At 30.8% G+C, this 22,450-nt stretch overlaps 1 protein-coding gene and 1 long non-coding RNA gene across 8 annotated transcripts; both read right to left on the bottom strand.

The window, feature by feature from the left end:
• Positions 1-1,914: 1,914 nt before the first annotated feature.
• Positions 1,915-5,239, bottom strand: LOC110662904 (homeobox-leucine zipper protein HOX3-like). The gene is made up of 4 exons (XM_021822058.2): positions 4,963-5,239; positions 4,435-4,631; positions 4,237-4,316; positions 1,915-2,533 (listed from the first exon to the last, which is right to left on the bottom strand). The coding sequence occupies exons 1-4, from the start codon at positions 5,048-5,050 to the stop codon at positions 2,185-2,187; spliced, it is 714 nt and encodes a 237-aa protein (XP_021677750.2). The 5' UTR covers positions 5,051-5,239; the 3' UTR covers positions 1,915-2,184.
• Positions 5,240-13,203: 7,964 nt separating this feature from the next.
• LOC110662967 (uncharacterized) lies at positions 13,204-21,895 on the bottom strand. Of its 7 annotated transcripts, XR_002496416.2 has the most exons (9): positions 21,598-21,863; positions 21,352-21,453; positions 20,338-20,432; positions 18,922-20,064; positions 18,672-18,773; positions 17,657-17,751; positions 17,001-17,382; positions 16,485-16,594; positions 13,204-13,601 (listed from the first exon to the last, which is right to left on the bottom strand). It is a non-coding gene; the product is annotated as an uncharacterized LOC110662967 (long non-coding RNA). The 7 variants fall into 7 exon arrangements; XR_009146107.1 differs by having other exon boundaries at positions 17,001-17,566; positions 18,922-20,432; positions 21,598-21,895; XR_009146110.1 differs by having other exon boundaries at positions 17,657-17,763; positions 18,922-20,432; positions 21,598-21,893.
• Positions 21,896-22,450: the final 555 nt, after the last annotated feature.

Here is a 22,450-nt window from a genome sequence, read left to right as displayed (position 1 = left end):
AAAAAAAAAAAAAGGGTTAAATTCAACAGCATGAAGATGAGTTGAGTTGAATAAGTTAGATTTTGGGTTATGTCCTACAATAATAACATTAGTTGTAGGGCAAGGTCCTTCTCTCAGGCAGGATCCAGGAGTGTCCCTTTAGTTGGGTTTATGTGAAAGGGGGAGAGGCTTTCCTATACTCCTACGCTTCCTTAGCTGTGGTGCCTCCAAAATGAATTGCATTATGAATTGTCTCATTGTCTGATCCATGTTCAATATATACTTTTGTTTTTTTTTTTTTTTGCCTTTTCTTTTCTTTCCCCTACTCATTTCCAGCTCATGATTTTGCAGGAATGTTTAGGTTACGACACTACACTCCATGAATATATCTATACCGTTCTTGGACATTGACAACATTTATTGGATACAAAAATTAGCAGACAAAACGAAGCTTCTTGATGTGCTTCCTTTTATCATATATGTGGCTATACACAAAATTTTACTGGTAATTTTCCTGGAGAATACTGCTCAGTGAAAAATGAGAACTAATAATTTTTTATTTAGAGTATATAAGACTAAATTATTATACCCATTTTATAAATCACATCCAAGAATCGTTTAAAACACTTTCAAATTAATATCTCTAAATTAAATATTATTATTCCTTGTAACCAAATTAATCAAATTCTGAATAATTATTTCTTAAAGTTCCCTAATTAATTTTGTTGTGGGATTAACCCTCATCATTTTTCAAAAGAGAAAAGAACTTATGGTCTTGGGCCAGATTATAATTTTAGGCTCCAATAATTGGCAAGTGTAATCTTGCAGACAAATTGGGCTTGAGGTTGGGGTCTATGTGGATCTAAAGGCTGACCTTTTCAAGTTCCATTATAACTTGGAGAAAAATATAGAATATTTAACACCAATAAAGGAACCTATCACCAGAAATGAAAATAAAACTGGACAAAAAAAAAAAAAAAATCTTTCAAAAGAAATTCAGATGGCTACTTTTGCTTTCAAAGTATAATAAAATCTTATCCTGTAATAATATCTTTGAAGATGCTTGGATACCACAAGTGATGAAGTGGAAGGGCCCTCATAGCTCAAGTTGGAATTGGCCATTTCAAAAAGCAAGCCCTGGCCATGGCCACTAAGAAAAAATTTGGCTCAAATTTAGCGCGTGGGAACCTCTTATAAAATATTTCCCATCACCTAATTTTTTTTTTATTATAAACATGATTTTTTTTTTCTTATATCATGAATTGAAAATATAATATGTATAATAAAATTTATTTATTAAATACATAGATCACTATACAATGTAGAGAGATGCAAATACCCAAACAGTCTCAATCCCATCACGTGTCTTACAAAAAGGATTAACTGATAATTTTATTTTTTTTTTCAATGAAAATCTTCCAAGTGCTTATTGTTAACTTGTTATACAAGAACGCATATTGTTAATTTCTAATACTCTACATGATTTGAGTATTTAATTTTGACCCTTCTATATTTAATCCCTGTAGCCCTTTTATCACAAGTGTGGAATATATATATATATATATATATAATCTTATTTTAATAATACATTTAAAAATATATAATTAAATAAAAATATTGAATTCGGATAACCAAAGCCTCTTAAAATATTTTCATAACGTGTATACAATATTCGAGCTTGTTTGACCTTGTATTATAATTAACTAAGACTCATACATGCGTGCATGTGTTAGTTGTTGTAAGGTAAAAGGGTTGAATTCCACAAAGACTATATATATTGGAAAGACACGTCAAACTTGTAGTTCAAGCAAGAAGACCTTTGCATTTTCACATTGTGGAAAACTAGAAATTTTCATTTATATAAATTAATTCAACAATACCATTGGCTGTATGCATAAAAAAGGAAAAAAAAAATTCCAACATGACATTTCAATCTTCACTAATTTACTAACCAATTAATTAATAAATTATATATATATGGATAGCTCAAGCAATAAAATAATTGTTGAAAAAAAAAAGAGGAGAGAAAGTGCTAACAAGTAAATTATCCATATGTAGATTAGATACCATATACGTACGAGTATACAGTATCTATCCCATGCATGCCTTTTTTTTTTCTTTGGGTGTAAAATACTATGAACATTCCTCTTGACCTATTTTTCTTCTTCTAAAGTAAATTAATAATAATGAATTAGAGCAGAGCGACTAACAAGCTGCGGAAGATTGACGAGAATGGAGGGGTGGCGTTCCAACTTTAGAGGACAAGGTGGCGGCTGTGGCTGTGGCTGTGGCGATGGAGGCAGCGGTGGTGTTGTTTTTGGTGGGGTCCTTATCGATGGCAGTGGTGGTGGTGACACGTTCGCAGCTTGGACACATAGTGAGGGTGGATGCTGGGAGAGGCTCACAACTGTGAGGAGATATCACAGTTGGAGGCCCCACTTTCATTGCCCTAAGCTCCTCTACTTCCCTTTGTAGCCTTCTGTTCTGCTCGGTTAGCGAACCAAACCATCTCTTCAAGTACTCGCATTCCATCTCTGTCTGCTTCAGCTTGCTCCTATTTTTTTATATATAATATATGCATGGGAACACAAAATGTTGTTTATTATTGGAGCATTAGAAGAATTCCAACTCGAAATATGTATCAGAATGTTCTGCAAGTGCTATTTTCCAACTTTACAAATGATTGCAAGCATAAATGTATTGATGTGTATGGCAGCTGATATTAAAATTCTCTAAATTATAAAATTTCAATTTTAAATTAATCAAAATTAAATCAACCAACAACAAGTAGTGCCCCATTGCTATATTGCATAAGTAAAATTTGCTATGCTTGTAGACATAACTTCCTTGATCTATAAATAAATATTTATTCCAACTTATTAGTTAATGTATTATTAGGGTTTTCATATTACTTGACGTTTAACAATGCCAGTGCTAGAACTCAAAAACTGCAATTTCCATTAAAGTTTTGGTATGATTTTATGCTTTTGACTGATTGAAATAATTATAATTAATGAATAAAAATATAAAGAAGAATGTTGATTTCATGGAATAACGTAATAATATTTATATAATTAAATTACACGTAATAATAAGGCATACAAATGCATGGGTTAGTCCAAATTAATAATGAGTCAAAGAAACACTTAATGATCCGAGTAGCACACGAGGCCAAGAAAGAAACTCATGCATCTCAATACCAACAAATATGATGTATCTTTTTCGATCAAAATTTTTATTTGATATCATTAGCATGATGATTTAGACAGGCCATAATTATATTGGTTCTCAAAGGGGAGCTCATGACAAAACCACATCATTTATTGTTCACATTGTTGCTGAGCCACCTGTCCCTCACGTGTCCTCTTTCTGGAAATGCAAATAGTCCTTTCTTTATTTCTATAATTTATATCATCATCTCCTTTGGTTATTTACTCTGTTTCTATTGCAAGAAAAAAAAATTTTAACTTGCCCATTTTGGTATGTAATGTGTATGTCATTCCCTAGATAACTTCGCAGTGACCAGAAATTAAGATATGCACAGCGATCTCCCATTTGATTGTTATTTTTGGAAGAGTTTGAGCAATACTCTCAGCAATAATTTCAAAAAAAAAAAAAAAAAATAGCATCCCTTTTTGACTAAGGAATTAATGCCCATAAACCATAATCCTTTGAAATGTTAAAATCTAATTAATTATCAGTAATTGCTATAATTAACCAATAAATACCAAGTAATACCCAAAAAAAATCAACTTCTTCCTTAATTTACTGGCATGTGAACAATATTTCAGTTCTAACTTGTTTTTTACTGTAAAATATATAAGAATGAAAATGACCCATTAACCCACAAACAGTTTTTATATATAAAGTCCAAAGTATTGACCCAAAAAAAAATCTTTTACCTCCATAAAACCTGTACAAGTATTTGCTTTGATATATATATAGTTGTCATCCATGGTGCCTGATTCTTTTTTTGGCCATGAAAATGACCAAAAGCATCTTTAAGATTGGATAACCGTTATTTTGCATCAAATATCCAAATGAAAACTAGCTAGCTATGATACAGAGAAAGATCGTTTTCTATTTTATGGAGGTACGATATATACGGGTAGAATCTGATTCAGATCATCTTATATACTTTTGCTATATTCTGTCAGCGTTAATATCGAGCAGCAGTCACTTTAATATTATGAAAGCACCATCAAAATTTAATGTCACCTGAATAACATATATGCATATGAGTATATAGTACAATACCTGGCCCTACGGTTTTGAAACCACACCTCAACTTGTCTTGGCCTAAGCTTCAACTGCATAGCCAATGCCTCTTTCTGCCTCTGCAGTGACCCAATAGAGAAAAAAAAGAAATCGATGATTATTAAACATAATTTAAAATAATCATTATATTTAAATTTATATATATGGAGAAAGTTGGGGGTGGGTAGGATTGTTTACTGGGTTTAAGGTGTGGTGCTGCCTGAAATTTTCTTCAAGAAGGCGAGACTGTTCCTTAGAGAGACGGAGCTTTTTGCGAGGAGGTGCTCCATTAGTGCTTTCCTCTTCATCATCCATACCAGCAGTGATCCATTCTTCTTCTGCTCTTGAGGGTACTTGGTTTATGTCCAAATCTTTCACTGCACAGCCCCCTTCACCTGTTGTGATCATTTGTATATATTTTGACCAAGAGTAAATACGTTTAGCGCCAAATTATTCAATTTGATACATAGCCATCACGCAAGAGCTCGAAAGAGAAAGAAATAAAAAAAGAAAGAACGACATCTTAATAAAGAAGGGACGAAAAAACATGCAAATAATACAACTGTAGGAGATCGAGCATCAGATATATTAATTATTTAGCCGAAATGATATATATGAAATCTAATAGCCATAGAAATATCCTTTAAATATAAAGGATCAGAATCAGATAAAACAATATATAATAGGAAAGAGAGAGAGATTGGGGAGAATTGAGTTGTGGATTACCAGAGGAAGGAAGATACAAGGATGAAGAGAAGCCAGGCATGGATATGGTCAACTCCAAGCTAGAAGAGCTCGTGGGTGAAACAGCCATGAAGCAGGTAGCAACAGCTAGGAACAAGAAAGAAGATGATGAAGAAGGAGATAAAAGACTGATTTTGTCGAAGTGAAAAGGTAAAGTTATAACATATATATATATATATATATATATACACACATTAAAAGAATTAACAAATGGAGACAAATGAGAGACAAAGCAGAATATGAAACGGAGGAGGAAAAAAGGGGTGAGCCATAAAGGTCAAAGAAATAATAGCAGAGAAAAATAAAAGAAGATGAAAATTGAAAGATGGCTTTCGTCATGTTCCCTCTTGCTTTTATTGGGCTAGGGTTTTTGACTATGGTCGTCAACTCAAAGAATCTGACCCGTCTGATCTACGACACGTGTCTTTATGATCGGAAGATGGTGGTGTGCAGGAGAATAAGCGGCAGGTTTTCTGTTTTCAAGTGATAGGAAGAGGAGGGATATGGGTGAGTCGGGTTGTCGGTTCAAAGGTCAGCTATTGAAATGATTGGGGGAGTCTAGACTGGGGCTTTGAGCCCTCCTTGCAATTCTAAATTTTTAATGGACCCTTTTGATTTTTCAACATAAATTTATTTAAATATTAAAGTAAAAAAAAATATTTATTTTTATTCATAAAAAAATTTAAAAAAAATCTCAAATCAAATAAAAAAAAAGTAAAAATACACATTTTTAATTAATAGGTACATCTCAATTTCATTGCCCTCTTGTGATTCAATCTGGGCCATTTTTTTGGGTAATATATTATTAGTTAGTGTAGAGTTAATGAAGAATTTAATGGTGTTTCACCTGCTGTACCAGAGAAGGAATTCTTCTAACGCTTCTTTACATTAATGCAGAAGAGAGGAGAAAGACATAATTGGAGACATGAACTCATTTATTATGTAGGGAGTTCATCCTTTTTATTTAATTGTACATTGGAACTGTATCAATAGCTGTGGACCACATTTATTATTTTATTGATTGATCGTGCCTTGGCTGGATTATATATTATAGGATCTGATTTATTCTATTGCTACTAATATACCTAGCTAGATACCTAGTTTCTTCATAATTATGCTAATGTATGATATCGTGGGAGTGGTCTCATTCACCCTCTTCATTTCATTGCCTTTAACCTCTTTTGTTGAATGGTCTTCTTATTGAACTAAACAATTATTGTGTTCAAAGCATTCAAGACAAAAATATTTAATTGTTTAATTATGGACTTGGGAAAATTTAGGAACTTAAAAAAAAAATGAAAATGATGAATTTCTATTAACTTTTGAATTTCTATTATTTTAAACTCAACTCAATCATTTTAATTTTATATATGAATTTAAAATAATTGACTTCTAAGAATATGCATAGTACATACCTAATCCAATTACGTAGAAAGGGGAAAGGAGATGGAAAAATATTCTTGCACCGTTGAATTTCAAATTAATTGTGGCATAATTTGAGTATGAAAATTCCACCACTAATCAAAAGTTAGTATTTGGTCAATTGATATGCTCCCTTCTAATGATCGATAACTCATTTATTTTTCTATCTCTAAGTCTAGGGATATATTTTAATTTATCAAAGTGAGTTTGTGTGTATATATTTATCTGTTGGGTGCAAGAATTTATAATTGAGAGGCCAATACGACGTATGCAAATGTTTACATCAAGGGGCAGGAAGATTGAAGAACAGTTGGGCTAATTATTAGGTGCATCCGGTGCACTAAAAAATAGTGCTCCCTCTCTCATAGAAAGTGGGTCATTCCTATTATATAGGAAGTGGATCCCACGTGATTGTGAGAGAAGGTGTATGTGCACCGGGTGCACCTAATAATTCCTCGAACAGTTGGGCCATATTTATTTTCATATTAAATATTCTGCTCTCACATTTAATTGTGGACTAAATTGATTATCGTGACTTGTTCAACTTCTTTCTTTTTCTTCCTTTTGATATTTTCACCATAACCCCAACAAACTACTATATATACATCATTATCTATCATAAATTTTAAACCAGTCAAAGTGGGCATATGTTATTGTTAGTTTAATTGGATACAAAGTCCTGTAAATATTGTATTGACTTTTTATTGATAGATTTTTTTATTAATAATTTAAATAAGTAGATTTAAATATTTCTAATATGATGACTAAGTGATTTTATGCATTAATTTTATAATTTAATTTAATATATATTATAAATACACTACAAATTAATTGAAGAATAAATTCATAACGAGTGTTGGGTGTAACAATAGAACTCACTACGATTCCAAAGTGAGAATTCAAGTTCAATCGACTTAGAGAAAACATTATTAGAAGTAATAGTCATGACCTTGAGGAGAAATCGATCTTTTATAAACTATAAAATGCTGGATAAACTAACAAATTCAAAAAATGGAAGAACAAACTCAATTACCACTCAAACTAATAATTTAAATTATTTAAGCTGATATATTAAACTTTATTATAAATTAATCCCAATCAAGCTATATTCTAGCTAGATTCTCTTTCTAGATGAATAGTTCTGTTGTATAGTCAGCATATTGTTTTAGCGAAAGACTAGTATCACATACGTGGGAAAAAGATGATTTGAAGATCTATTAGAGATTGTATATTAATTATTGCATGTCCTCTAGACTTTGTTTGGTCGAAACCAGCAAACTGCAACCAACCAAAAAGCAAAAGCAGGATTTTCAGGACATGCACTTAGGTTATTTGGTATTTTCAAAAATCAGGCACCACATTATCTTCCATCTTTCAACTTGTAGTTGTGTTGTTTTGAATTTGATGGTAAATTCTATCTTTTTATAGTGGAAGTTTTGAAATGAAAATTTCTTTTTTCGATTACAATACTAATTAAGAAGAAACTTTAGCATATGTAATTTAAATATTTTTCTTTAGTATAATTAGTTTCGATCAAGAATACTTAAACTCTGCCTTTTTTTTTCTTTCAATTTATTCCTCTGTATCTAAGGCTCTTAATCTCTTATTCTGCCGGCTCCACAGTCTCCCCTGCCCCTTCTGGGCAGGAGGGACGTCTTTCTTCTCTATCCCGACAGTGGGTTTTGCTCTCTCCCTACGGGTGGGTAGTCCGCATAAATAAAGCTTATGGTTTTTTGGGTGGTAAATGGTGCCTACTGGAGAGAGCTTGTGTTGATCTACCACAGTGAAAACTTCTTGTCTAGCCTTGGGTTTTGCCTGCAAGTTTGGTACTCTAAACATGCTTTGTATCCACTGGCTCTGAAGGGAAATACTTTTTTGGATGTTGGTAACTCATGAGTTTTTGGCTGACTCTACCTCTCATGGCCGACCTTAAAGGCAGTTCCTACCATTTGGAACTCTATCTCATCGCTCTCTAAGTGCTATTTGTCTTGCCTGTAACATTTTCGTTGGTTTGGGTTATATGAATTTTGAGTTTTTATTGCCTTGTTGTCTTTCTCTTCTTTAGGTTGCTTAATTAATTTGATGATCTTAAGGTTGATAATTGGATAGGATCTCTGCCAGGACATCTTTAGGCCTCCTTATTGTGCTGGTCCTTGGATGGTATAGTCCGTCCCTACGCTTCCCTTGGCTCATCCTTCTTCCTAGAAATTGTTGCAACAACAGTCATGGTTTGTGCCTAGTTTCATCCGGGTTACCTGTTTCTGTTAGGATTCCTTATTTCATAGGTTTTGGATTTTCTTGCGTGGGCGAGATATTAACCGTACGAGGGCACTGTACCAAACTATTTACCGAAAAAGTGTTCTATTTGAGTTAATTATCAAAACGGGTGAACGTTGCTAAGGTGGAAAGAAGGAGGAGCAAGTTGCACCAAAACGTTAGTATGACTAGCGTCCTAATGTCAAGATGCGATCATTAGCGTTCTTAAGTTTGGAACACTAATCATAATAGCGTCCGCTGATTTGAATTTTTTTTAATGCCCATATATTTGAATTTGAAAAAATATGTATTTGAATTTGAATTTATAAAAATATGCATTTGAATTTAAATTTTAATATATGTTTTTTTTAATATCCATTTATTTTTTAAGTAGTAATATAATATTTGTAAAATGTAATTGTGTTTATACATTGTAAAAAAAAAATGGATTTACAGATTTTTTAAAAAAATTATGTTAAAAAGATTAATGGCTTATTAACGTATTAGAAAAAATACATGTTTTTTTTAATGCACGTTTAATTTTTTTTTTAATACCCATATATTTGAATTTGTAAAAATATATATTTAAATTTAAATTTGTAAAAATATGCATTTGAATTTAAATTTTAATATATGTCTATTTTTTTAATATCCATTTATTTTTTAAGTAGTAATATAATATTTGTGAAATATAATTGTGTTTATACATTGTAAAAAAATTAGATTTATAGATTTAAAAAAAATTATAAACACAATTTTTTTATATTGTAATATTTTTAACATAATTCTATTTTAAATCTGTAAATCTATTTTTTTACGATGTGTAAACATAATTACATTTCACAAATATTATATTACTACTTAAAAAATAAACAGATATTAAAAAAATAGATATTAAAATTCAAATTCAAATGCATATTTTTACAAATTTAAATATATGGGTATTAAAAAAAATAAAAGGACACTAAAAAAAAAAGGTATTTTTTACAATATGTTAATAAGCCATTAATCTTTTTAACATAATTTTTTTAAATCTGTAAATCTATTTTTTTTACAATGCATAGATACAATTATATTTCACAAATATTATATTACTAATTAAAAAATAAATAGATATTAAAATTTAAATTCAAATGCATATTTTTACAAATATAAATTCAAATACATATTTTTACAAATTAAAATATATGGGTTTAAAAAAATGGTATTAAAAAAAAGGGGGTATTTTTTCTAATACGTTAATAAGCCATTAATATTTTTAACATAATTATTTTTTTTTAAATCTATAAATCTATTTTTTTTTACAATGTATAAGCACAATTATATTTCACAAATATTATACTACTACTTAAAAAATAAATAGATATTAAAAAAATAATCAAATATTAAAATTTAAATTCAAATGCATATTTTTATAAATTTAAATATATGTGCATTAAAAAAAATAAACGTGCATTGAAAAAAATGGGTATTTTTTCCAATACATTAATAAGCTATTAATCTTTTTAACATATATATTTTTTTTTAAATCTGTAAATCTACTTTTTTTTACAATGCATAAACACAATTACATTTTACAAATATTATTTAACTACTTAAAAAATAAATGAATATTAAAAAGATAAACAGATATTAAAATTCAAATTCAAATGCATATTTTTACAAATTCAAATTTAAATACATATTTTTATAAATTCAAATAAATGGGCATTAAAAAAAATTTAAATCAGAGGACGCTATTATAATTAGCGTTCTAAAACCTACAAATGCTAGTTATATTAACGTCTTGAAAAGCTGCAACTATAAGAACGACGGGTGGCTGCACTGTGCACCTGGGACGCTAGCAATATTAGCGTCTTGACTCGCAAGCTATTTTGATTTGGGTCTTGATGTCGAGACGCTAGTCATACTAGTGTTTTGGTGCAGCTTGCTTATCCTCTTTTCACCTCATCAACCTTTACTCTATTTTGGTAATTAATTCAAATAGAACACTTTTTCGATAAATAGTTTAATACAGTGCCCTGATACGATCAATATCTTTATGTGGGACTTATAGGGTTTATTTTTTTTTTTTTTCCTTTTATCTTATACCTTGGTATCTCTTATTGTGGGCCTAAAGTTGTGTAACCCTTTTTATATTAATGAATTTGTATATTCTAATAAAAAAATAATTTTTATTTTGATTAGAATTTAAATTTAAAATTTTATTATCAAGGATGACTACAAATACAACTGAACACACTAAATTAAAGCTTAGTCTAAATATTTATAAATTTCATATGTGTACATCATTTTATTTTTAATTTTTATATTTTGCACAATATATATATATAATACTAGTGGTGATAATTTCAACCCAAAGAACAGAACTTATATGCCTTACCTACTACCACTCTCGGTGCCATGCCACATCATTACAAATTTGTCAAGTCAAAGTGACACACAAGCTAAAATCCAACAATTCTTGTTTCAATTTGTTCTTAAAACCAAACAAAAGTCGTAAAATTAATAAATTATTATATAAAATCGTAAATTTTCAAATCCAAATTCAATCAAAATGAATCAACAAAAAATTCTTTTCTTTTCTTTGAATTCTTTTCAAATATAAAAGGAAAATAATTCTACTTTATTATTGCCCTCTCTCTTTCTTTGTGATTTATTTTTACTTCAAATTTGTAATTATGAATGGAGTTTTTTAATATATTTTTAATAAATAAATATATCACCAGCATGTTCTTCGTTTAGTCAAATCATTTTATGTCACCATGTTTGGGGAGTTGTATTAATCAGAGATAAATTTGACCCAAGTTTAGCTAATATGGAAAATTTATTAGGACAAATATAGAATAAGCATTCATTATCAGGCCACCGAATTACAATACTCCATGGATCTCAATTTTTAATTAATTTCAAACTTAATTTTATATAATATTCATAATATTAAAGATAATTATCATTTGCTTACTCTAATAATTAAGGCATATTTCTCACTCTTATAAAATATTAATCAAATAACATTAACTTCAATAATTAATTAACATCAGATCACAACCCTGTTGTGATTATTAAACAAATTTTATGGCTCCATGTGAAAATATTACATTGTTTATTTTAAAAAAAATAAATAAATGATAAAAGCTTCAGATATTTAATATATTTTAGATATATAGTTTTATAATCGATATTTTAGCACATAGAGATAGGGATGAAATTATTACAGTTTTTAATTTCACAAATTATATACTCTATTTTAATAATAAAAAGTATAATTTACATTACTATTTTTTTATTATTTTTATTATAGTAATTAAAAAGATAATAATTTATTAATAATATTAAAATCATTTTAAAAATTAGATAATATCACATCCCAAAGGGAATTTTTTTTAAGTACAAAATACCATATATCCTATGCCACATATTTGTGAGATTATTAATGGAGAAATTAATTTGACATGTGCATTGAAAAAGGAATAAGAGAAAGAAAATGTAAATTGTAGAAGAGGACTAGAACTAGAAGGTGTGCGGTGGCAAAGCTGTAATGCTTTTGTACGGTGTCAGATCATCAAAGTCATACCAAATCCCGCACGCTGCACACGCGCAAAGAAAATTATTAGGGAAATTATTATATTTAAAAAATTAATTTAATTTTATAAATTAAAAAAATATATTTAATTTTTTTATTTTTATCCATGAACTATTTAATTCACTCCTTTAACTTTTTTTCTTAATCAAATTAATAAAAATGGAGAATAATTATAAATAATATTTAAATAATTAATAAATTTAAAATTATAAGAATTAAATAATTATATGTAAAGTTGAGAAAAAAATGACTTTAAAATCATAAAAACAACTAAATAATTTAAAAAATAAAAGTTTAAATAATATATTTTTAAATTTAAGCGATTAAATAATTTTGTTAGAATATAAAAATTAAATATAATTTTTTTAATAAATTATTATTATTAGTAGTACTGTTAATTAAGCGGGAGTGAGGTAGAAAAGCGTGGGTAAAAGTGGGGCCCAATCTGGATGATTAGTTTATGGAAGGACAACTCATGGAACGTGGACCCCAGATTGATCATTGGGTGGGGAACCAGACCTTTGGGTCCCACTTTGTCTGCCTGTCCTCTGTTCTCTTTTGCTTCCTTCTCATTGGTTAGTCCATGATCGGTTCCAATGTCTTGTAATCTCAGTGGATGGCAAGTGGGCCAATATATGGACATTTATTATTAATTTATTATTATAATTTTTGTAGGTGTAAAATTCTAAAGGTGATTTGATTAGATTAGATTAGATTAGATTTCTTTTGTTAATTGCATTAGTGCTTGTTGATTGGCATTAATGCCTTACCAAGAACTTGCTATTTTCTATTTCAATAATTATCTTTTTGATACTTGGGGCTTGCCGACAGGTGCTCTCAAAATTTCACCATTTACAAGTACTTATTATTATTATTCAATAAAGTTATTGTTCAAAATTGAATTTGGTTATTTACAACTTGCAAAATTAAAAGGCATTTTTGATATAGACGGAAGGGTGTGCGTAACCATTCCTGATGACTAGTTCTTGCAATATCTGGAATAATACAACACAACTGTGCTTGTGTCACACAGCTTATTTATCTCAGAACCAAATTACAAATTTAAATGCAACTCAAGTGAAGTGAATGGTAGTCGAAACTGAGAAAGGGGAGATTTGAATCTTTGAATCTGTCACTATAACATTTACATTGACGCGCAAAATACATGAAATAGAATTGAGTGGGATGCAAAAGCATGATTCATCTGTTACGCAACTGAGTATTGTCTTGAACATAGTTTTGTGATTCTTTCATACTTGTTTATCGATCTGCAAGAAGACAAAGAGGTTGCCGTATGCTAAGCTCATGCTTCAGCACTGGAAATTGCCACAATTCATGACCAATCACCTAGAACTTTCTGCATATAGACAACCCACATTTTCTTGGAAAAGGTCACATGAACTGCATTAAACATTGTTATTCAGAAAGTAAAAGAGAGATGAATGAGATTGCCAGCCAACTAGCTTTTCACTAAAAAAGCCTAAGCGTTTTACTTAGAAAAATCAAGGAATCATTAAGCATGTGATAAAAGGATATTTGTTGAAAATGCAAACCTTAGACAACAAATGAAGGATGTTAGCCTTAAAAAGTCTAGTTTATAGAAACAGACAATAAAATTGGTTTATAGAGCAGAAGTTGGACCGCTATGAAGCATTAAACTTCTTGTAGTGACTGGATAATAAAAGAACAACAATTCCCACAAAAATTTCTAGAAAAATTCCCATAAAATTTTCTAATCAATTCCACTATAATTGGTGCACAGATGCTACATACTTTCAACTTGCATACTATAGAATGAAAAGCATCAAATGCTAGAATATAGGCCAGAATGATTGATGTTACATCTATTGGATAGCTAGAAAGGAAATATCTAATGTTGAAACCTAGGGTTAAAGACATTAATCGTATACCTGGGGTATTTTGAACAAATGAAAGTGTCATTGGTAGCAAGGAATTTCTTTTCTATTTGGGGATTTCTACTACTTAGTACTTACCTTGAAATCTTCCTATAAATTAGGGATTTAGAACTTATCAATAATTGCCCAATTTATAGCTCCCAATCCTAATTGGACAAATAAGAGTCTTTTACTCTTCTATGTAACCTAAATATTCTCTCAGGCTTTTAAGTAACAAAATCATGAGAATTTGAGCTGATTGATCTTATTAGAGAATTTATTAATGTGTGATCATATTTTCCTCTCTTTCTTCTATAACCGCTACAGTGTTTTCAGTTATATTCACAGCATTGTAAACAGACAAAATCCTTTCTCTTTGTCACACTAAACAGCCACAAACCTCATCCTTTCATTAGAATAGAACTCCTCCACGCTATTTTCTTACTCTGTTTTCACATTAAACCTCTGCACACTATATCTCAGTTTTAAATTGCAGCCAAGAAATTGCTACACGGTCCTGTGATTCTAGGACATAAAACAGCTAACTTTTGGGTCAAAACATTATTTATTCCAATTTCAAATTTGGAAGCCCAATTTTCTAACTCTTAACCCTAAATCCCCAATAAGATCAAAACCTAATCCATCAAATAGGGTATTTATAGGCAGATCTGAAATCTACTCCACATTATTAATACAATGACTTTCCAAACAGCAAGAAAAATGGACTTGCATTAATATTGCAAATGTCAATTACTGCCCCGTCATCATGGAAAGAGTCGTTGGACTTGATAAGCAGGCATCTTTTAGTCTTTATCTATAATCCAACCACAATGCAAGAACCAGAATCCACCCAATGAAGTCTTTTCTAAACAGCTACATTGAAAAGAAGAAAATTGTGAAGGGCATACCTCAAGAAACAAGAATAATACTAAAGAGTTAATAGAGGAGCAAAAGAAGAAGCCATTAAAAAAAAAAAAAAAAAAAAAAGAAGAAGAGCCTAGAAGGAGAAAAGGGGGAAAAAACCCTAAATAATCATCAATCATTATGAAAATTTTTGCTAATGACTAGCTATGAAATGATTCATCTTTGATTAAACCATTGTAAGAGCAAACAAAGCAGACACTAATGGAGAAAACCAATTCATCTTACCACTAATGCAAACAATCTTCCAGTTTACGCTTGTTTTGAAGAAAAGGTTGACTAGTGAAATGAATACCGTGAAAAAATTGCTTGAGATGCAAATAAATGGTTATTGTTCCCCCATTATCTGGGTCATCAATTGCATGTTGAAATTCATCACCCACAACCACCTCAAAAAATGAAAAAAGAATAAATAGTCTATCTCCCCTATAACACAAATGGTAAATATTATCAATATCAAAACACAAACTTTCTACTTATGCTTAATTATATTAATGGTTACTGCATGTTCAGATACAGACTCAAACAGGAACAACATATAACTCATATATATATATACAATATGTACATGAGTATGGAGAAAAATTGATTCTACAGGAGAAAATACATAAATAAAGAAATAATGGTCAAAATAAAAACAATAATGATAGCCAAGACCTAAATATTTCCATGCCCATATTTTGAAACCAATAATATGCTTAAGAAAAAAAGCCTGAGACTTTGATTCCAAGGACTAAAAAACAAGAAAGCAATACAAAGAGCATAAAATTTGGGTGGAAAACCAGGAACAGCTAATTTGGAAATAAAGACACATCAAATATCCTCAAGAACAAGTCATAGTGCTAAGTTCCCTCTACCAAATAATGCATAGACTACACTGTTGTATCTCCATGTTCTCCCTTTAACTAACAGAAAGACTGCATTTATCTTGATATGTTAGCTTAGATGTGCATACACCTTAACAAACAATTGGATCACCATTCTTGATTCTTCCCTCAAGCAGAGTGTTGTTATCTGAAAGCATGGAACTTGTGATAACTTATTGCAATTCCAATTATCCAGGAGCCACAGTTAAACCCATTATTCAAGCTTATTAACTATAACAAAGAACTGTATCAAAACCAACATCCAAGCAGTTAAAGCTTGGGATTTTTATTAGGCAGTCTAAGGTTCAGATCCCATTGGGAATTTGGGATTGGGGTGGAGGGGTTAATGGGACGGCTGAGTGCCTCCAATCCTGTAACTCAGAAAAGGACTAAAAAGAAAAGCTATATCAAAGCTCACTGTATTCCAGAACCTAATATAATTGCCTAAGAAGTATCTAGAGAACTTACAAAAGTAAAACAAAAAGTACCACTAAGGCCCTTTAAAACTTGTCTAACCAAAATAATGGCATTTAAAATTTTCAGGGAATGCCTAAATACCTGGAAGATAATTCTCCCATCGGAAATCAAGTACTGCCCATCATCAATCCAACTTGTGCTGTTTGCAAATCAGCAGAGGTTCGAGGGAAATGATACAGCGGTTTCCATAACTGCACAATGGCAACAACAGAGTAAACCCATGCCTTATTTCAATTATAAGAACAGAAGATTTTTTTTTTTTTTTAAATAATATCCAATAGATCTACAGTGTGAAAACCACAATTTTCAATCTGATGGTATTGTCTCTTTAATTAACCCAGGAGTGCGACCGATAGATGCATAAAGAAATGCAGCACTTAGTAGTGATTTAGGCACCACTTGGTAGAAGATTCCCCAATGCTAACTTTATGATCCAGTTTTAATTGTATTTCCAAAGTTTTGTCCTCCAAATATAAAGGCAAATCGTATAAATTTTCCTCTTTCAATTCTTTAAAGATGTATGCTTTTTCATCTCTTATTCAATAATTATGGATGCATTCTCATTGCCTTGTTCTTTTGATACGGAAGAGTTCTCACCTGGAAGGGTTCCTGCAGTAGTCCACTACTCAGAAAGACCATTCGGGCCAGCCCATTTCTCACCCAGAGTGTTTGAGGAAAATCCTTTATAACATTCAGCTGATAAAGGGATCTTCATTTCAGAGTGATGTGGAGTCACATCATATAATTCTACAGGAGGAGAATAGCCAAAAACAATAGAAGGAAATCTTTTATGTGCCAAGGAGACATCAAAATCATCGACAGCATCTTTGAGATCCCAACCAGATTGCTCTTCAGCTTTTTCATTCTCAATTAAATCATGAAAACCATCATGATCCATCAGCACTGACACCTAAAGGAAGCAGATTGCCAGGAATATCCAGAATGATGAAGAAAATCTTGAAGCATTCAGGAAGAGGACCTTGAAGCGCACAAGTGAAGCAACCATTATAATTCTTTACACATAATTTACCTTATTAAGCACCTTAAAATGATCAGAGATACTTGGCACATTATATTTATTTACTTCATACAGCAGCTTTTCTGCAAACTCATTCTTCGATCCAAAACACAGTCTTGATATATTCACATGGAAATTAGATAATCTACGACAAATATAGCCATTTCAAAGTAATAGAAATACATACAGTTCCCCATCCTTTATTAAGCAAGAAATATAAGAATGCCATAAGTACCTCATTCTTCTAATCAATCTTCTAATCAAAGCAATTCGTTGTCCTCTTTCAAATTTGAAGAAAATTACACTTTTCAATAGTTTCCCAATACTACACTGAAATAGAATCTTTGAACATGTCAGTCTCCATACTCATTTGAAGTTTTAAACCCAAAATTTAGGAGTCAAAAATAACACATAGAAACAGTTAATAAGAGAGATACATAAATTCAACCAAGATAAGGGCGCTAAGGTAGAAGAAGATAAGGACTCACAGCTACAATTCAAAAAACTAGGTTTTAGAATCTTACTTGCAAGAGCTTCTTTTTAGTGAAAAAACAAGTTTTATATTAACAAAGAGAGTGCCTAGAGAGAGGCACAAGATGTCTACATCATGTACATGAGGTGCATACTAATTACTAAGAAGACAAAAATCAACACAAAATTATTAAATGTAGTATTATACCACATTTACCATTTCATACAGAGACAAAAAAAAATTCTTATCCTAAAACCATGTACACTTAAAAAGGATGGGTTTCAACTTAGAGACGGGAATAAATGTACCTCAACATCATACTATTCCTCTCCGGCTCTCCCTATATATGATCCAGAAAAATAGTTGAGTAGGCCAGTATGTTCTTCTGCTTTGAAACAATTCTAAAATCCTAGCCTTTATTGTTCGCAGAAGCACACAATAAAGTCCAACACATGCATGATATTGAACTCCATCTATTCATTGACAACTTGATAATGAATGACTAAACGAATAGCACCTTTTTCCTCCTTTAAACACCAAAAAACCAAGGAGAAATAAACCCAACATAAAGGCCAGTTGAAAGAATTGTCAAGGAGTTCAAATAGCCTCATTATGATGAGACTTTTTTCATAAAGTCTAAAATATTAGGCTAAATTTCAAGCAACAAAAGCAATTCACACTAGAACAGGGAAGTACAAATAGCACTAATACGAGAATTAGACAAAAACCCTGGAGTTATCTAAGGCCCAAAAGAATATTTGTAAAATTTGATACATACATGGCGGTCACATGCCTGCACAGCTGATAGGGTGAGTGCCATGTGAAACTGAAACAGTCTCACAGCATGAGCAGGACATTCCTAAACATATGCCCACAAAACCTGCAAAAACAGAAAATCGACGCAATTGGAAAAAATAAATAAATAAATAAATAAATCCACCGTGTTTGCTGAGAAATGCTTCCATTTCATTCTTTTCAAGTGAACCTAGAAAGATTGATAATGGAAAGTGAAAGGAAGTACGATATACCTTTGTGTTCAAGACATCAAAACCCGGTGCTGCTTCAAGCGAGGAGCCGAAGAGTATGTTCTATGTATGCGTGATATATACCATAGCGGAAGGAGATCGCAATGGGTAAATAACCCGTGTAAGGGCATTTTATTAGAGTCAAATAAATATGAATTGAAAATTCATTTTTATAAATCTCATTGAACGATGTGTGTGCTCTGTAAATAGCATTGAACTACTCTTCCGCATCCAACAACACAGAACATATTGGAAAACACTGAATTCAATATTAAAAATATTAAATAGAATAACAATGCATAAAATTCATATTTTTTAATTATTTATTTTTTATTGATGTAATTAAGTAAGAGAATGAAAGAGAAATTAGTATAAAAAAATTGGCTTATTTGACATAATAATTATGAAGGGTTTAATTTTTTTTTTTCCTAAAACAACGAAAGTTCTATTTGGTACACTAGTTTACAAGTTACAATGCCATTAATTTCATCCCTCCGCCTATAATTCTTATTTCAGTTTATAATGTAAAACTCCCAACATATTAATTTAGGATAAATTTTTATTTAAAATTAATTTATTATAAAATAGAAAATATGTACTGAGATTTATATAAAATAAGTGAGATTTTAAATTTATAATAAATTTTTCATTAATTTAGTTAAAAATGTCTTTTCTTTTTAATATATTTTTGTCATGTATAAGAAATATACTAATTTATCTCTCTTCCTATTTTTCTCTCCTAATTTTGTTCCCTCCTCCTCTGTCCCACAAAGCTCAACTTCTTTATGGGGTTGACATTTGGTTGACAATTTTGTTGTGTCTGAGTATTCCATTTGTTTGAAAACGTTTATTGATTTGGTTGTTGGCATGTGCAGCCACCTGTGTAAAAAGTTTCAAGGGTGTTTGATGTTAAAATGGGTTGGATCATGCTGGCTGAGATGGGAGAGGTGGAAAGAGACTTCATTCCACAGGCTGGGACACACTTTCCATGTAAGGGAAACACTATGTTGGTTTCAATTATGAAGTTATTTTAATGAATTAAAATAAATCCTATTAAAGATTCACGAGGACCTCAAGCTCAACCATGGAAACTACTTGAAGCATTCAGGATGATGAAGAAAATCTTGAAGCATTCAGGAAGAGGACCTTGAAGCACACAAGTGAAGCAACCATTATAATTCTTCACACATAATTACCTCATTAAGCACCTTAAAATGATCAGAGACACTTGGCACATTATATTTATTTGCTTCATACAGCAGCTTTTCTGCAAACTCATTCTTCGATCCAAAACACAGTCTTGATATATTCACATGGAAATTAGATAATCTATGACTAATATAGCCATTTCAAAGTAATAGAAATAAATACAGTTTCCCATCCTTTATTAAGCAAGAAATATAAGAATGCCATAAGCACCTCATTCTTCTAATCAATCTTCTAATCAAAGAAATTCGTTGTCCTCTTTCAAATTTGAAGAAAATTACACTTTTCAATTGTTTCCCAATACTACACTGAAATAGAATCTTTGAACATGTCAGTCTCCATACTCATTTGAAGTTTTAAACCCAAAATTTAGAAGTCAAAAATAACACACAGAAACAGTTAATAAGAGAGATACATAAATTCAACCAAGATAAGGGCGCTAAGGTAGAAGAAGATAAGGACTCACAACTACAATTCAAAAAACTAGGTTTTAGAATCTTACTTGCAAGAGCTTCTTTTTAGTGAAAAAACAAGTTTTATATTAACAAAGAGAGTGCCTAGAGAGAGGCACAAGATGTCTACATCATGTACATGAGGTGCATACTAATTAATAAGAAGACAAAAATCAACACAAAATTATTAAATGTAGTATTATACTACATTTACCATTTCATACAGAGACAAAAAAAATTCTTATCCTAAAACCATGTACACTTAAAAAGGATGGGTTTCAACTTAGAGACTGGAATAAATGTACCTCAACATCATACTATTCCTCTCCGGCTCTCCCTATATATGATCCAGAAAAATAGTTGAGTAGGCCAGTATGTTCTTCTGCTTTGAAACAATTCTAAAATCCTAGCCTTTATTGTTCGCAGAAGCACACAATAAAGTCCAACACATGCATGATATTGAACTCCATCTATTCATTGACAACTTGATAATGAATGACTAAACGTATAGCACCTTTTTCCTCCTTTAAACACCAAAAAACCAAGGAGAAATAAACCCAACATAAAGGCCAGTTGAAAGAATTGTCAAGGAGTTCAAATAGCCTCATTATGATGAGACTTTTTTCATAAAGTCTAAAATATTAGGCTAAATTTCAAGCAACAAAAGCAATTCACACTAGAACAGGGAAGTACAAATAGCACTAATACGAGAATTAGACAAAAACCCTGGAGTTTTCTAAGGCCCAAAAGAATATTTGTAAAATTTGATACATACATGGCGGTCACATGCCTGCACAGCTGATAGGGTGAGTGCCATGTGAAACTGAAACAGTCTCACAGCATGAGCAGGACATTCCTAAACATATGCCCACAAAACCTGCAAAAACAGAAAATCGACGCAATTGGAAAAATTAAATAAATAAATAAATCCACCGTGTTTGCTGAGAAATGCTTCCATTTCATTCTTTTCAAGTGAACCTAGAAAGATTGATAATGGAAAGTGAAAGGAAGTACGATATACCTTTGTGTTCAAGACATCAAAACCCGGTGCTGCTTCAAGCGAGGAGCCGAAGAGTATGTTCTATGTATGCGTGATGTATACCATAGCGGAAGGAGATCGCAATGGGTAAATAACCCGTGTAAGGGCCTTTTATTAGAGTCAAATAAATATGAATTTGAAAATTCATTTTTATAAATCTCATTTAACGATGTGTGCGCTCTGTAAATAGCATTGAACTACTCTTCCGCATCCAACAACACAGAACATATTGGAAAACACTGAATTCAATATTAAAAATATTAAATAGAATAACAATGCATAAAATTCATATTTTTTAATTATTTATTTTTTATTGATGTAATTAAGTAAGAGAATGAAAGAGAAATTAGTAAAAAAAAAAATGGCTTATTTGACATAATAATTATGAAGGGTTTAATTTTTTTTTTCCTAAAGCAACCAAAGTTCTATTTGGTACACTAGTTTACAAGTTACAATGCCATTAATTTCATCTCTCCGCCTATCCTTCTTATTTCAGTTTATAATGTAAAACTCCCAACATATTAATTTAGGATAAATTTTTATTTAAAATTAATTTATTATAGAATATAAAATATGTATTGAGATTTATATAAAATAAGTGAGATTTTAAATTTATAATAAATTTTTCATTAATTTAGTTAAAAATGTCTTTTCTTTTTAATATATTTTTGTCATGTATAAGAAATATACTAATTTGTCTCTCTTCCTATTTTTCTCTCCTAATTTTGTTCCCTCCTCCTCTGTCCCACAAAGCTCAACTTCTTTATGGGGTTGACATTTGGTTGACAATTTTGTTGTGTGTCTGAGTATTCCATTTGTTTGAAAACGTTTATTG

Source organism: Hevea brasiliensis, chromosome 18 (genome assembly GCF_030052815.1).
Source record: "Hevea brasiliensis isolate MT/VB/25A 57/8 chromosome 18, ASM3005281v1, whole genome shotgun sequence".
In the NCBI taxonomy this organism is placed as follows: domain Eukaryota; kingdom Viridiplantae; phylum Streptophyta; class Magnoliopsida; order Malpighiales; family Euphorbiaceae; genus Hevea; species Hevea brasiliensis.
Note: the sequence above shows the minus strand (reverse complement) of the source record. Positions and strands in the feature narration are given on the sequence as shown.